This window comes from Stegastes partitus, unplaced genomic scaffold (assembly GCF_000690725.1).
Source record: "Stegastes partitus isolate 25-593 unplaced genomic scaffold, Stegastes_partitus-1.0.2 Scaffold1153, whole genome shotgun sequence".
Taxonomy (NCBI): Eukaryota; Metazoa; Chordata; class Actinopteri; family Pomacentridae; genus Stegastes; species Stegastes partitus.
This window is the reverse complement of record NW_007578884.1, coordinates 19,973-37,517: the sequence shown is the minus strand read 5'-3', so window position 1 is coordinate 37,517 and position 17,545 is coordinate 19,973. Positions and strand designations below refer to the sequence as shown.

General features: G+C 41.8%; 1 protein-coding gene across 1 annotated transcript in view; it reads left to right on the top strand.

The window, feature by feature from the left end:
- LOC103368429 (rho GTPase-activating protein 7) overlaps window positions 1-17,545 on the top strand; it is a 39,422-nt gene that overhangs the window by 3,309 nt on the left and 18,568 nt on the right. Inside the window, exons 2-6 of the mRNA XM_008296810.1 lie at window positions 12,453-12,524; window positions 12,656-12,737; window positions 13,378-13,441; window positions 15,405-15,964; window positions 16,859-17,069. Of these exons, the coding sequence (XP_008295032.1) occupies window positions 12,453-12,524; window positions 12,656-12,737; window positions 13,378-13,441; window positions 15,405-15,964; window positions 16,859-17,069 (989 nt within the window). The remainder of the gene's footprint in view (window positions 1-12,452; window positions 12,525-12,655; window positions 12,738-13,377; window positions 13,442-15,404; window positions 15,965-16,858; window positions 17,070-17,545) is intronic.

Sequence of the window (17,545 nt, the reverse complement as noted above, 5' to 3'; positions counted from 1 at the left end):
ACTATTTCTTGAACCAGTAACGTACCAGAGGTGCCGCTAACATCCCAGAAAACAATAAATTTGCCTCTTTACGCTTTGGTTCTGGTACAAATTACACTGTGGGGATATATCATGTTTATTAGTGGGTTTTAGGTGATGCTGAGCAGATTTTGTTGTGTAGTTTTTATGCTAAGAAAAGCTAAGCGAACCCACCGCAGGCTGTAGTTTCATCGTTAACAAGCGTACAATTAGCAACATTCCAGACTAACTCCTCACCAGAAAGGAGCGCCTTTTTCAAACTGTTAAATAGCATTTGATTTTAAGTATATTACATAAAAGCTAAAAGTGCGAGAATCCCTTCAAACACATGCTAATCCCTTGAAGTCAACTCCTCTTAACCCTGTGAACACCAAAACCTGTTCGCAGATTGGAAATGCATGTTTTCTTTTTTTAAAAATTCAAAAATACACCATTTATTAGACAAAAACTGTAGAAACTGAAAAAAAATGTTTGTGAATTTGTGTAAAATGCAGTTTCCATTCGGAAAAATAGCCACAAACAAAGTTAGAATTGTGATATTTCATCAAAATCACTGTATTCTTGACTTGTCATTTTAAAAATTGGCAAACAATGAAGCGACTGCACAAGATTCTTGACCCAACAGTATTAGTAACACCTGTGGACACAGAAAAATGCTGTATGAAGTTTTCAAAATAGACATTTATTTTGTCATTTGCAACTGTAACAGGAGCAAAAACAGAAAGCCCAGAAACTGGTTTGGGATCAGAGGGTTAACCTGTTTCTGTAAATGCATCCCTCAGATTAACACAAAAGTTGGTTTAGTTTGGTAATTTAATAAAAAATTGACATTCACAGATTTCTTCTTTTTGGAAACTTTTCAGGAAGTATACAGCAGCTCAGTCATAAAATCTGAATGAAAAGTTTTCCTGCAGAGTCATTCTAGACGTTTCCCACCAACAATACACCAAATTCAAACAAATGACTGAGTTTTCTCAAACCACCATGAGCGAAGCATAATTCATGTGCCGCCTCAGTTAGATCACATCATCGCGTCTTGTGTCGACAGCCAGACCGATTCTGGGCATGAAGCAGAACAGAACAAACAACTTTTAACGGGCGAAATGCTTTTGGCAGGTGACCGGCTCAGCGAAATCTGGACACAACAGGTGCAATGCGTGCTGAAAGAAAACAAAGAAACGAAAGAAATCTCCTGCACATGCGGTTTGGTTTGGCTTGGCCTGGCGACAGCTGGGTTTCTGCCCGGTGGCACGCTGCTGGGATGTGTCATATCTGTTTCTAGCGAACGCCTCTGTGGTTCCTCCAGTTTGCTTCGCGGTAACCTGAGAGTGTTTATCCAAAGTCAGGAAAGTCATCTTTCCACTGGCACCGAGGTTCAGGACGCGCAGTGTTGTTAGCAACGGACGGCAACAGTGCACAGCAATGACTCAACTCTACCTTTGTGTGAGCGAACGCAGCGCTAACCACCAGCTCGGCGTGTGAGGAAGTCTGAAATTAGACAATCTAATAATACTGATTTTGTACAGCAACTAAGAGAAAGTAAAACTAGAATAAACTTCAGAAAAAGCACAAGCCAGAAAGTCGCTCCAAAAAGCCATTTAGTGACACTTGGTTTCTTGTTTGCTTCTGTAACTCGAAGAAAGTTTACTTAATCAGAGTCTTGGCAACAAGAATTTATTTTGTCTTTTGTGGAAAAACTCAAGACTTTTATAGAAAACATGCATGTAGAATGAAACATATAAAAACTTTAATCACATATATTCATGTTGCTAGTACGTATTGAGGTTAAAACCCTACAATATATTTTATTATACAGACTTGCTTGACTAATTAAAAATATCAAGACCTTACTCTGTTATTTATGATATGTACATTTGTCTATGCAATACAAATATTTAGGCATTACATTCTGCAAATGCGCTCAACTAATTTAAATATTGAGTTTGATACCCAATAATATTATGAGTTTATCTATTTATACAAATCTAAACATTAAGGTTAGGACTCTAGAATAACATTCTTACTTAAACAATGCAAAACTGTATGTTATAGAAACACACCTGACAAGTTTAAAGACCCTACCATGATATATATTTCATAAATATACTGGACTGGTTTTAGTTAAATCCCTACAACATCACATGTTGTGCTAATTTACGGGACTAATTTAAATATTAAGGTTTAGACCACATAATGTTTACTATTAAAATGTACATGGGGAATTTAAATAATAAGTTGAAAACCTACAGTGTTATTTATTGTATAGATTTATCTGATTAAATAAAATTTCATCCCAATCAAATTGACTCATGAATATAAAGCAGTGTCTTTTTGTGACACTGTCTTATTACTGACTGTGTGTTTACCAGTTAGGACCAGTTCAACTAGTCAGTGATAGCAAATGTACCATTGGCTAAAGAGAAAAGTCTGAAATCATGAATTAAACTGACTTTGGTTCTGCAGAATTATGTTCCGTCCACGAACCTCTGCTCTTGTTAGCGGGAAAGACAAACAGGTGTCGATGCTGCTTTCAGTTCATGCTGCTTCCCATTTCATTTCTTTTTTTTTTAAGTTATTTTTTTGGCCTTTATGTGACAATGCAGTGAGAGAGAGACAGGAAAGTGGGAGGGAAGAATGGGGGGAGGACATGTGGGAAAGGGCCATGAGCGGGATTCAAACTCATGACCTCCACATCAGGACTGTATCCCTGTACATGGGACGCTCAACCCACTGAGCTATAGCGGCGCCCCCCATTTCATTTCTTCGAGTTGTATGAACATAAACTGACTTTCAGAGGAAGAGTCCATCTTCTCTTATTTAACTGCACAGTGACAATAGCAGACGTCACAGCGCCCGTTACGACTTTTTCCATATAAACTGTGGGATTTCATGCCTGGTCATGGTTTACTCCAGTGTACGTCTCCAGAAATGAATATCTAGAGTGTTGGATTGAGTCAAGAATCACTGGTGCTTACGTCTAACTGTCGACAGTTCTTAAGGCTGAGTCATGGCTTTCACATCCACAGACAGCTGCAGTATAAAACTCGAGACTTCTATGCGTTTCTATACCTGCTGTAGTTGCAGATATGTATACCTGGAGATGAAAAAAAAAACAAGAAAAAGCAAAAGCAATCATTCTGACTCTGCTCAAAGATTCAAGGTTCCTTTATTGTCACTTTATTGTGTACAAAGAATGACCTACCATTCTTCTGGACCAACAGTGCACCTAAATATATAAAAAATGAATCTAAAGACAATTAAAACAAATCATCTTTAGGAAGGCTTAGTTTACACGACACCAGAAACATGCTAACAGAGGACATTGGCAAATGAAGACATGTGGAAATTCAGACGGTTTTTAGAAAGAATGATTTGATTTTGCTCAGGGCTAGCATTTTGATTTGTCCAGAAACCACATTTACATTCAGGTTCCATTGCAACAAACGATTTACATTACATAAAACAACATTGCACACAAGCGGTTGAACTGTGGACTCCAAAGCATCCTCAGATCTTCAGAAAACTAAACTCTTGGGTCTCGTTTGCAAAACACCAACATGTCTGCATGTTTGGTTAAGTGTCTGTGGACAAGTATACATGCAAATAAAAACCAAGCGCACGATTTGCCACTCCCGTAAACAGTAGTTTGTGGGGGTAAATTATGTCTCGTTGAACTGTAATTGCTATTTAACATCAAGGACTTTAACCTCTTGAACCTCACAGATGAGTTTGATGCATCATTACGGACACATTTCACGTAGCATCAAAACCCATTTGACCCCTTGTTACAGTGCAGCTAATGCTAATGTACAAATGCTTACAGATTGTTTGCATAATTAAACCTTTAGAAATAACATAGCGATCGTCGGTTGCTGTATGTTCCTGCCTGTTGCTTCTGGCACGGAAAGCAAAGCGGTGACCCTGAGTTCGAGGCCATCTTCCAGTAAACAGCAGCAGTTGATTCCCATTCAGGAAGCCCCCTGGCTGCTACCTGTATAGAAACGTGAGGGCGTCCTGAGCGAGCCGCTGATGATGTCCAAACAATGGTGAGGATGTGAGGGTCAGCGCTGAGCCCGAAATTAATGGAGTCCATTGTAATGGTTAAGAAACGTGGAGCCAGGAGGTTAATGCGTTTTTGTTCCCTTTCGACAAGAGTGAGCGCCTTTCTTTCTTTGTTACACTTGTTATAATTCTTGATATAATTACTTTTCAGCTTGAATAATTAACCCTAAACAGACCAAGCTATATTAACAACCAAAAAAACAAGATGGAGTCACTTATCAGCCCATTGTATTGTGTTTATCATACCTGTACTGCTTCTATCCATGGCATGTATTCTAACATATGATCTATACAGTGCGATGCCGACTCATCGAGTTGTTGTAATTGTCTTTTTGAGCTTTAGGTATCTGCCTGAAGGCTTTTACCACAGTAAATGTTGCAAAAAATTAAAGTGTAGTGATCAGAAATGGAAAATTACAATAAAATCAAAGCTGAGGAAGAGTCATAAGTGGGCCCGTGCAAGCTTCCTTTAAAAAAAAAAACAAATATCACAATAACACATCCATTCATAGGGTTCGGTCACTTGAAGGTTAATAGGTGGCAGCTGGACCCTCATGTGCCACAACTGAATCTGCACCCAGCAATGTCTTCTCGTTTACATCTCAGAAGTTTTCAAATCTTCCTCTGTTTTTAAGTTGTAGTCCTGCGACCTAAGCCTGATTTAAAAGTTGAATATACTTGCAGACAGCTGCCATGGAAGCACCATTCTTGTTGTTACACTACTTTTGTAGTCCACAGTCGTCTGCTTGGAAAACTCCTTTCTGCTCATGCACAGGTTCTATCTAGGTGTTCTGCACATGGGCACTGTTGTGGCATCGGTTCCACTTGGACTGTTTGCGTGACGTTAGTTTAGTCTTGCCCAACAGTTACATCACTTAAAACCTCACATACTTGCGGATGCAGAAAGTATAACCCTGACCTCACGCTGATGTGTCCCACCAATCTCTCCAGTAGTTTTACTGCAACAGAAACCCAATAGACATCAGACTGTCCTACCACTACAATAAAGTTCCAGTTACCCAGCAGCAGAAATATGCAAAACCTCCACTTTTTTCTACATACATAAAAACCATAACATCAGATCTTGTCCACACTGATGTGAATATTCTGCAACATTTTCCTCAATTTGCATGCCTGTTGTTGCTTTTCGTCTCGAGCATGTGTCTGAAACAACAACAGATACACACCAGTTTCTATACGTTTGGTAAGCACTAGCAGCTATGACTGTACAACTCAACTTTCCATTGCTGCACCACTCTACCAGCATACAAAAGTGGTATTTGACGTATCATTTGTGTACGCTGAGCCAGCATGCTTGTTTGACGGTTGGTAGTTGTTCTTGCGTTCCAGTTGGATGGAGATATTTTGTCATGTGGACAGAATTTTTCATTGCTTCTGCATTGGGCTCTTTCACACTGATTAAAGTTTATACAGTGAGATCAATTTTTATTTTAACAAATCTCTAAAGCTAGTTTTCTTCTGATAATTAAAGTAAAATCGGTCACACCAACAAGATTTGGAGAAGATTACCGAGACAGAGGCCAATCCTTACGTCTCACAACACAACATAGAAGCTTATTGTTAAATATAAAGCATATTTTGTGTTGGTCTTGGTGTGTCTGCTAAGTGAGTCATCCAGTTTTAGTATTCACCCCTCTGGCCCTTCGTGACCACAGACATCCTAAACTTCCCCCTGTCATGCTGACTTGACTGGCAGGGGAATATCGTCGGAGAAGCGCGCAGAAAAAGGAAGAAGAGGAAAACATTGCTCTGCGTTTTGACAGCTGACATACCTCTGATCTTCCACCACACCTCTGGAGTCCTGCGAGACGCTCTTAAGTGTCTCCCAGAACCGCGAGCAGAGCGGTGACCGGCCGTGCAGGTGTGGAGTGAAGCGTAAAAAGTGGCGTGAAAGCCCTCAGACATCAGCTCAATATTGAACTTGTGAAGGACCGGGGATGCTCACGACATGGCTGAGTGTGTGAGACCAAACAAGAAAGATGAACTTATCTGGCCTTGGCCCTTTTTTTCCCTTTTTTTTTTGCAAAGTTGGACAAAACACAGACGTCATACAGTATCCTCGCATTCATTTCCACTTTAAAGATGAGCTATTTTTCTTATCAAAAGTTAGCTATGATTGATGTTAAGTTTTTGTCAGTACTCTAAGCTATATGAAGCTACAACCAACAGCCTGCCTTTATGCTAAGCTAAGCTAAGCTAATCAACTATTGCTTGTAGCTTTACATTGACCATACAGCTTGAAGAATAGTGTCAATCTTCTCATGTAATTCTTCTTTACAACTCCCAGTGGACATTATTTCCTAAAATGTTGCACTAAAGCAAGTAGCCGCCTGGTTTAGCCTATCACACAAGCTGCGAGGTGGTGAATTGTCATTGTCACACAGCATGTTAATCAGTGAGCTTGAATGGGTTCATTTTGTGACCTTTGGACAGAGCTAGGCTAGCTGTCTCCCCCTGCTTTCAGTGTGTGTGCTAAGCTAAGCTAGCTTAGTATTGCTTGTAGCTTTACATTGACCACACAACCACAAGAATGGTGCCAAATCTTCTCATCTAATTCTTGACACTAGCACTGGTTGACATGTTTCTCAAAATGTTGGGCTACAGCAAATAGCGCATAGCCGAGCTTAGCACAAAAAAATGTTAAGCTTTGGTTTTCATACTGCTTAAACAAGGTGTAGCTTGTTTGTCGCTGACTTTTGGAAGGTTAATTTTGTCCCCTTTGGACAGAGCTAGGCTAGCTTTTTTCCACTGATTTCAGTGTTTGTGCGAAGCTAAGCTATCCAGTGGTATCAGTCTTCTCGTGTAACTCTTGACAAATGACATTCGGTGTATTTCCCTAAATCTTGAGTTACAGTAAAAAAAAAAAAGAAAAAAGAAAAAGCCAGCTAGCTTAGCTTAGCACAGAGGTTGTAAAATGGAAAATTGCAGTCTTGTAAGCTTTGGTTTTTCTGCAGTTTGAATAAACAAAACATTGCTTGTCAATCTGGACAGGGCCAGGCTAGCTGCCCCCAGTCTTTGTGCTAAGCTAAGCTAACAGATTATTTCCTATGGCCTTGTATGGACGGTGCAGACTTTAGAATGGTGTCAATCTAGTCAAAACAAATGCCAGTTGGTGTATTTCTCAAAATGCTAAGCTACAGTAAGTGGCTGGCTGCCTTAGCTTAGCACAAAGACTGCACAACACTGAAGTCTAGCTTTCAAGCTTCAGCTTTTGTATAGCTTAATGTAATTAAATATATTGTGTTAATTACAGAGCTTTACTTGCTTTCCCCCTGCTTCCAGGCTGTGTGGCTAACACAGGAAGGACATTTCAGTTGGATGAAGCGTAAAGAGAGGGGAAAACCAAGAAAAGTCATTTCACATTTGTTAAATTCCTGAACTACCAGTCAGGTAATGGCTGTCGACTGATAATGACAATGGCGAGCAGTAATTCTGTTTGTGCTGGTCAAAGCTTTGGTGTCCAGACGAGCATAAACACCCAAACAAACGGTCCAGAGAGCACGTAACCTCGACATCTATAGCTGGCCTCAGCGTCCACACAACACGCCTCCAGCTTCCTGGCGCTGGCCGGGCGGAGTCACCCTAATCACACATCCATATCTCTTATCAGCGCCCAGAGGGGCCAAATCATAACTTCCTCAGAGACAAAGTCATTTAAAAAGGGGAAGAGGCCATTGCCTTCTGTGGTCAAACTCAAACAGGAGCCCGGCAGATACAATCGCTTACGTAAACGCTGGGAGGCCTCCAAACGTGGAAACTGAAGTCTTTCACCAAACACGCAGGCCGAGCAGAAAGTGTATTGTTGTTTCTGACAGGTGTGGACTGTCGGTTTGTTCCTCATAATTCATGTGGTAATTAGGTCAGATATGGATTTTACACATTCCTAAACCCACGACTGGTTTGTTTCTCAGAGAACACTATACACACATTGCGTCATTGTTTGTCCACATTTCAGTGACATTCTCTAATAAATCACTGCAGACATTTCTTGCTGCTCTGACATTGGTGCTGGCGCTGCGTTAGCCAGTTAGCATAAGTTAAGCAAGTCTACAGGCAACAGCAGTCAATGTCAGCAGTTTCCTTTATTTTAAAAAAGCCTGTTGTGCGCAACCATCCTCATTTAGGAAGATGCTACACAATTCAAATGAAAGACTTGCACAAAATAAAACCAAATTATATATTTATTTTTTTTAAGTCCCGAACTCCATGAAGCATCATCGACCCATGTGTGTTTAGCAATTGGAAACTTGATGACCTCACAAAACACGTCTTTAGCGCCATAACTCAAGAATCCGTGCGCTGATTACGTCGAAGTTTGGTATTTAACCGCCATAATCACAAAGCCTGGTGGTTTTAAAAGGAATTTCACTTTTAAAAACTGCTAAATTTCACCATTTATCAGGTCCAGAAACTGAACAAATTGTCGGTTTGTCAGCTTTGTCTTGGAATGAATTGTGCGCCGTGCAAGTCCATCATAAAAATGAACCAAATGCGAGTTTAAAATCACTTTATTCCACATCAGAATCGGAAATATGTTATTGCCTAATTTTCTTTTTATCAAAATTTACCAAAAGATTTCACACTGCTTGGTGCAACGGAGAGGCTGTGGCTGATTCAGCTTTTTCGGCTGAACTGCAGGCTGCGTACATTCATTTTAGAGAGACTGAGAGGGAAAATGAAACAAACTGGGTCAATAAATAAATGCAGCACGGCTCAGAAACAGTGAACAGAGGAGCAAGTTGTTGGAAGACACATCCAGCATGGTGAAACGTCTTTCTATAGCTGATGTGCAGAGTAATTTGAAAACACTGAGTCTCTAGAGGTTGTAGAAATATAACACTCATCTGTTATGCTATTCACAATTACAGGTTGTTGCAGCTTTACAACAGGATGGCAGGATTGAATTAAGGCTCCTTTATGTTGCTTTTTGTTTAGGTGGCAGCTTTTCATCAAACACGTTAAACAGAACACTGGAGTGCACTTAAAATGACAAAATGATCCCCAACACTTGGACAAGAAATCCGTTATTTTGTGTGGAAACTGATGCAGAGAATTAGAAGAGGTTCAACGGATAACAAAGCTGCAATGAAACGTTTCTCAGCATTAAAAAAAAGAAAAAAGAAAGAAAAAAAACGTTTAGGTAATCCGGGATGTTTACAATACGCAGTGAAAGAAATCATTTTCTCAGTCTGGCTGCACAGCTTTAGACGAGGATTTGGATTTTCTGAGAAAATATTTGCCCACCACAACCTTCCCTGAAATGTTAAACCTGCTCCCTCCGTGCAGAAAGAGGCCCGTCGCAGTTAGCAGCTAGAATACCGCCAAGGGCATTTCTTGTTTTCATATTCAGACAGCATGAAATATGGCCAACATTAGTCTCCACTAAAGAACAACAGCAGCCGTTTGCCCGTGACGGATCGGTTCTTCAAACACTTCTTGTTGTTGTTTTTTTTTTTCTTTTACTGCCTATTTGTTCCTTTCAGCTGCAGCAAAGGAAAAGAACCTCATTCGCGTTTTATTTTATGTGACGTTTCAAAACTTTTGCTTAAGATTACCTCCACAGCAGGACGGAAACTTGGCCTGTGATGGGGTCTCGCTCCCCCCGCCGGCCCGGGGGTCCAACACAGCATAAAGCAGATGGCCCAGATATGTAAACACTGAGGAAGGTAGAATTCAGTGTGGCAGCCTTCGAAACGACAGAGGAAGACGGGAACAGGCCAAATTAAATCTGAATGGTAGAACACAGGTGGATTAGCATAAGCGTGTTGACCCTTTAAATAACCGGCTAGTTAGGTGCTGAGCCCGTTTTCCGGCTTCGATGTGACATTTGAGACAGAAAAAGGATCAAGTTTGCTCACTGAGATCTGTAAACCCACTAACATGTCACTCTCCTGCTGGCCCGACACAGAGAAGCACAATCCGTCGCTTTGCAACCTCGAGGGTCACGAGTTAAAAGTCTTTTAAACCTGTTTTCCACTTTAAACAGGTCCTAATGTGCTGCTTTAGGGCAACAGTGGCTTCTGCAGAAAACCTTTGAGGTCAAGGGGAAAAAAAATCTTACCGGGGAAACCGAATGATTGTTATTATTAGAATTATCTCGGGGCCCTCGAGGAAAAACATTCAAGCCCGAATCCCTGTGGGACAGACGTGGATAGAAACGGATCGCCGGCCAAACTCAGATGTAAAAGAATACGAAGCACAATCGGATGAAAAGCTCCAGAACAAAGCAGATTTATTTTAATTCCTCGCCATGCTACGAGGTGTTTGGGTGTCAAAGCGGCTTTCTGGAACTCGGAGACGCCAGCATGTAAATAAAATATCTCATTGAAATGCTAAAATCTTGGAAGGCAAAATCAGCAAAGAGCACAGGTTTGGTTCTTTATTTCATCAAAAGAAAAAGAAGCAGTGTTTTGAGTTTTCTGCTGCATCATTTCAACTCAGTTTAAATGTGAAAGGCACTCAGTCTGAAAGCTTCATCCCTAATACAGATGTAAGTCATGGAAAAGATGTCACAAATATTTAGTTTCATTCTTCAATTCTGCTAAAACGTTTTCTAAAACTATAACTACCACCTTAAACTGTGGTTTACATCCATCATCTACAGGTGTTGCCAGTTCTGGGGGGGAAATGGTCTTTTCACATTTCTACGGCCTCCACAGACTATGTGATGCATCAACTCTATAAAGATGTTTCACCATGCAGAATGTATCTTCCAACAACGTGCTCCTCTGTGCACTGTTTCTGAGCCGTGCTGCTGTTATGTCATTGATCCAGTTTGTTTTATTTTCCTCTCAGTCTCACTAATACGTTTCCATACGTGTCTCTGAGTGTTGGTCACAGCTGAGTCATTCGTGGCTTCTCAGTTGCGCCAAGGAGTGCAGAACTCCTCGTAGAATTGGGTGCAAACGCTTAATTTGTCTTAAATTTTGCAATGAGACATGTAGAATTCAATGATTTTGATGAATTGCCACAATTTTAAATTAAGATTTAGTTCATTTTTCAGCCTTTTTTGCCTTTTGGAAAGTTGAACATCTGACAATTCTGTTTCCATCCATCCATCATCTATACACCGCTTAATCCTCACTAGGGTCGTGGGGGGCTGGAGTCTATCCCAGCTGACTCAGGGTCAGGGGTGTCCAATCCTGGTCCTCGAGGGCCACAATCCTGCATATTTTAGATGTGTCCCTCTTCCAACACACCTGATTCAAGTGATCAGGATCATTATCAGGCTTCTGCAGAGCTTGATGATGAGCTGATCATTTGAATCAGGTGTGTTGGAAGAGGGAAACATCTAAAATATGCAGGATTGTGGCCCTCGAGGACCAGGATTGGACACCCCTGCATAGGGTGAAGGCAGGGGACACCCTGGACAGGTCACCAGTCTATCACAGGGCTACACTTAGAGACAGACAACCAAGCACACTCACATTCACACCTACAGACAATTTAGAATCACCAATTAACCTCAACAAGTTTTTGGACTGTGGGAGGAAGCCGGAGAACCCGGAGAGAACCCACACTGCACGGGGAGAACATGGAAACTCCACGCAGAAAGATCCTGGTGCCCCCACTGGGACGTGAACCAGCAACCTTCTTGCTGCGAGGCAACAGTGCTAACCAACTGCGCCACCTTGCGGCACAATTCTGTTTCCGCCTTTGAAAAAAAAAGAAAAAAAAAAGTGTAATTTGGGCAATTTTGTAAAAAGACAACATGCCCTTCAAAGCCGGCGGTGGCTTTTGGGAGTTCAGAAGGTTAAACTGTCCTCATTACACCTGCAGTTAAGGCTGTCCAAGACCAGCAGCAAAAAGCTTTTGTTCAAAGTGCATGTGTACTCCCAAAGCTCAGAATGTCAGTTTTACATGTATGAGAAACTTTCAGGCGTGTTTTACAGAAGGCACACCTTTGGAATCGGTTGTTTTTCGCGGGTATCATTCCTCGGTGGGCGTAATTAGCAGATGGTTAGCATGTGGGCGCCGTCGCGTTGATCCGGCCGTCCATAGCAACAGCCTCAGAGGGAAAACTCTGGCAGACAGATGGAAGATGAAGAGACGGGAAACATGAAAACCCTCGTTCCCCTCCTCTCTCAGAAGCTCCCTTCCCCACTCTCACCCAATTAGCACTAATTAAAATGGCCTCTTCAAGGAGTCACAGATAATTAATAGCCTGTATGGGCTTCCAGTTTTTCTCCCTCAATGTTTCCTTTTTTTTTTTTTTTTACCCAAATGCAAATGTAATTAAACTTCATAAACAGACGACTGATTAAGTGCAAATATTTGCCCTCTTAAAGCGGGCGGAGCATGAACTGATTATAATTGAATCAAATGCTGTTTTTCCTTCTCCGTGTTTGCAGAGATTGAAGCCAAGGAGGCCTGTGATTGGCTGCGAGCCGCCGGCTTCCCCCAGTATGTGCAATTATTCAAAGGTAAATACGAGCCCGCTGAGGTAATCCTGAGCCACGGGGCCCTCAGAGTCAACGGCAGCACGATGCGGAGCAAATCCAGATGAGGCCTCAGACGGCGTCTCATTGGTTCATCCGTCTTTTTTGTGTTTCAGACTGCAGGTTCCCCATCGACGTCGAGCGGGCGAAGCGCGATCACCACTTCCTGGATAAGGACGCCCTCGACTCGCTCTGCAGGTAACGAACATGTGATATGTCATGAACACCTTTTAACAACTACATACAACCACAAAGAAAAGAAATACAAACTAGAAATACAAATTGAGAAAGCGTTCATTAACCTCCGTAGGTTTGCAATATTAGAAGAACAAACATGTTGCCAGATGAAACTGATTTAAATGAAGCTATAAAGACAATTTCAGTGTTTTCTGATCTTAACTTGTTAACTTAATTTGGGGCTGCATTTAAAAAAGGGTAGTTATGGGTTAATCAGTACAGGTTTGCGTAACCCAACCAAATAAGCTCCAAAATGACCTGCTTCAGCATCAGTCTGATCTGTGGCCAGTTCGATGCTTCACTTTGGTGTTTCAAGCTTCAAGCTTTGTTTACATTCATGCCGCTGGTTCAGGCATTAAACTGGCTGCCTGTTGGCCAACGGTTGCTGCTGTTGTGCATAAAACACAGCCCAATCCTTAAAAAACAAAGAAAAGAGGATTTTTAAATTCAATTAAAATTCTTTATCCATTTTTTTCCAGACCACACTTTGACCTCTTTATTTTCTTAGAAATTCTCTGGAAAGTGTTTCTGTAACTGATGGCTGTGATCTCCAGCATTGGCCTCCTGTAGCTCATCTAACTCTCTCTTCTTCCTCCTTCAGGAGATTAATCACTTTAAACAAATGCGTGGAAATGAGGCTGGAGCCGCGGAGATCAAAACGCCGGGTGAGTGCCGAGAGCGAACACCGACAAACTCGAACACAGCGGGACTCTGGCGTCGCAGCCGCGGGGAGGCGTCGCGCCACCAATGCTGCTGGCTAAGCATCACTTAATGCAATCGATTGATACCAGCTGATCGGGTCTCAGCGACAGTTTCTCTTTGTAGGAGAGAAAATTATGTCCAGAAGAAAACCAGACAGACAGAATTAAAGCTTTATTGTCTTCACTTTTCCACCCTTTTATCATTATATACCACATGTGACAAACTTGTTAGACACAACAAAAGTATGTGTAATGAAGTCTTACTTTAAGAGGTCAATTGGAAAGAAATTCTTAATTTAAGCAGCACTAATTTCTAGGAAAAACTTTTAAGATTACATAGTAGGCAAAATAATGAATTAAGACGATCATATTTTAGCACCTTTTCCCTCAAAATGCTCCCGCCATCGAGTTAAATTAATGTTAGCAAAGATGAAACAAGCTGAAGACAGTTAAAAATCTCGACAAGTTTGAAAAACATGTTATCTTTAACAAATTGAGAAAATTACACCATGAATCAGCCAAAAACTGGAAAAAAAAAAAAAAAAGAGTTGTTAGATTTTTAACTTTCCGAAGGTTCTTTGACTAATCATCTGTAAACGTGTGGTTTTGTCGGGAAAATGAACCAAATCGGAGCTTAAAATCAGGATATTCCATCAATGTCACCTTATTCTACTTGAGTCACTTAAAAAATATGCAAAGATAGACCAGATTACACCAGATCCTGTAAAGCATTTTAAATACTGAGCTCCTCGCACAACCCAGAAGCCATCAGTGACTCAGCTGCAACCAACTGCTACGTCACAAAAATTCTGTAAATTTTTGGTTGATCGAGAGATTCTAGAGACACTGAGAGGGAAAATATAAAACATTGGGGATCAACAAAATAAATGCAGCATGGCTCAAAAACAGCAAACAGAGCAGCAAGCTGTTGGAGGATCCATTCAGCTGGTGAAGCATCTTTCTGCAGCTGGTTTGCAGTGTAGTAGTGAAAAAGTTTGTAGAAGTGGTAGAAATGTAAACAGTTAAATATCTGTAACACGTAGCGCTACAGTTTCTAACTTGCATTGGTAAAAACGCTGGATATGTCGATTCCAGGTTTTTCAGATTTTGATAGATACAACTGTGCCATCCTGCACAGAAGACGTTTCTGAGTTCTCCCAACCTTTCGTCATGGTTCTGTTTCTACAGAGGAGCAGGACTCATTATATTCAATAAAATGAACCAACAATGAGCAAAAATGTCACTGGAGCAAAAAAAAAACTGCTTGGTGCTAAATGCAACCTATGGTCAAAATCAAAGCTACAGAGATATGCTAAGTTTTATGCAGAGCCAGTACAGGCAAATGCTAAGGGCGCCAACCTCCACAGGGGGCGCCACAAGCTTACCCGGCTAACTGACATGTATTCAGGCAAGTATGTGTCAACAAGCGCCAATACAGTTTCTCTACCTTTAGCAGCAAAGACACTACGTTAGCGATAGAAGGTAGAAGACGTTAGCGAAAACGTTAGCGTCTTAGCTGCTAACGTTCGGCGCAAAAACGTTACGTTAGCGTCTTAGACGACGGTAGAGAACCTGCATCGGCGCTTGTGGTTAAATATTTGCCTGAATACACGTCAGTTAGCCAGGGAGTGTCGCAAAGACTTGTTTCTTCAGTTTCATTTAGTGTGTTGTTTATACTTAAGTAAAAGCTTGAATACATGCATACAGTTTGTGTTACTGTATGAAAATTATGAGTGAAATTCACTGTGATGCTCGGGGCGCAAACTACAATCTTGCCGAGGGCACCAAATTGGTCAGGACCGGCCCTGGTTTTATGGCAAAAGAGCCAAAATTTGAGTACAAAGCATTGTTGTGTGCTTGCAGGTTCTTTTCATTCCTATGTCCTGTTTGAATTTGGGAGTCTGAACTGTTTGTCTTCTCCCTCCAGGGAGACGACTGCGACGAGGAAGACTTCTGCGCCATCAGCCCCAATTGGACCTACGACCGGCGGACGCGACAGTGGCGCCGCCTCGACACCACCGTGGACATCCTTCGCTTGCCCGACAGCCCGACCCGGCCCAGCGACCGCCACGATGTCTGCTCCATCCACAGCTCCAGCAGCACCGAGAGCGAAGGCCACGATGGCCACCACAAGAGTCCCAGAGAACCGGCCACCGCCTCCACCACGGTCACCGCCACGGACGACCAGGAGACCAGTAGGAGCTCCTCCCGCTGCTCCTCCACAAACAAGACCCTGTCCCTGGACACTTCCTTCAGTGGACCCCCCTCTCCCGGAGGAAGTGGTGGAGGATCGTCCACCATGAGTCTGGAGGCTGAGGGATCCTTCCCAGACAAACCACCCAGGAAGAAGGGCACCACTCTGCTGAGGAAGATGGAGAAACTGAGGCTGAGGGGAACAGCCAGCTTCCTCTTGTCCGATCATAGCGGTGGGAGCGGCAGGCGTCTTATAAGTGAACCGGTTCTGGTCCAAGAAGAGGAGCCGTCAAGGTGAGGACTGTGGATCCTACAAAGATCTACTTTTCTCAGGATCCTCGGTGGATCTTTCGTCCAGCAGAATCCAAAAGGGTCATTTCATTAAATATCAATCGATGCCTCACACATGACCTCGTCCGAATCAGCACTTTGTTTTTGTACAATAACTTTAGTAAAATTAATGAAGTCATGAAAAATTTTACTTTCATACTATAAGTTCCAGGCCTTCAGAGTACACAGGGTTGGGTCGAAATGTTGCACTTTTTTTTAATTTACGTTATTTTTTCCAGCATTTTTAAACCTCATCAGTACGTTAGACAGACACGTGCAATTTTGTAACCATGAAAAGAATCCGTTAAAAACTGCAAACAAACGACTTCTACATGCACTCCAGGTCTCTAAAGACAAAATCACATTTTTGTTCAGCATTTTTACTTTTACTATAACCAGCTTGTGTTATCAGTTTCCTGATGAAAACTTTGCACTAAACAAAAATTGGATTTTGTCGTTGGATTGTGACACCTTGAGTCGATGCAAAATTCCTCTGGTTTCATTTTTAAACAATGTGTTTTTATTGCCTGAAAATTTCATGTCGTTCTACCGAATATAAAAGCTTATGAGAGCGTTAAAACGATTAAAATAAAGCAAATTTAAATGTGCAAAAATTCAACTCACCCCTTTGTATGTCAAGGTTCTGTACCTCTGAAAATATATCTTTTTTTTTTTTTTTTTAATACACTGAAGGTATTGCACAATAAAAATCAGCTGATTCTGAGGCAGAAGCTTTTCTCAGATGTGGTTAATTTCATATGGAATGACTCGAACATCTTCAGTCCAGTTTTAATCTTTAATCAGAAAGGCTCTCGTGCATCTTTAACAGTAGACTTCTGTCTTCCTGAATGTCTTCAGTCTGCAGGATCGATCCGGCAGCCAAACGTCTTCGTCGCCTTCGTCTCCTCACACCACCAGCAGCGGCAGCAGCAGTAACAGCCAATCAGAGAGCAGCAGCGCGGTGAGCACGCCCAGTCCGGTCACCCGGGTCAGGAGCAACTGCAAACGCTCCAACAGTGGTGTTGGCGATGCAACCAGTCGGAACAACCAGAACCACACAGGAATGGAGGTCAGTCCCTGGAGAGCGACCTTGAACTTTCAATTTTACCTGTAATGTACTTGCAGGAGCTTCAACACACTTAAAAGGAGGAAGACAAGCAACAAAAGTGGACTCTTTGTGTGTTTTTGTCGGTCTTAATAGCTTGTAATGAAATGTAAACAGCATTAAGTTTGTCCGTGCATTAGGCAGGTAAATGGCAAAGAAACAGAGGGAAAGCAAACACTGATTTAGAGTAATTACATTTGACTAGGGATGTTCTGATCAAGTTTTTTGGCTCCCAATCTAACCTGAGTCATTAAATATTTAGAATCCACTGATACCGAGTCCTGACCTCATACTATTCTCCTAGATAAAACCCACTTCAAGTACATCGATGTCATTTACCAAAACTGCATTTCTGTGTCAAAGCTGTTCACTAATGTTATAACGGTGGTCAGAAACCTTGTTGTAAAGCTCCAGAAGAACACGGTCCACGAGCTCCAAAA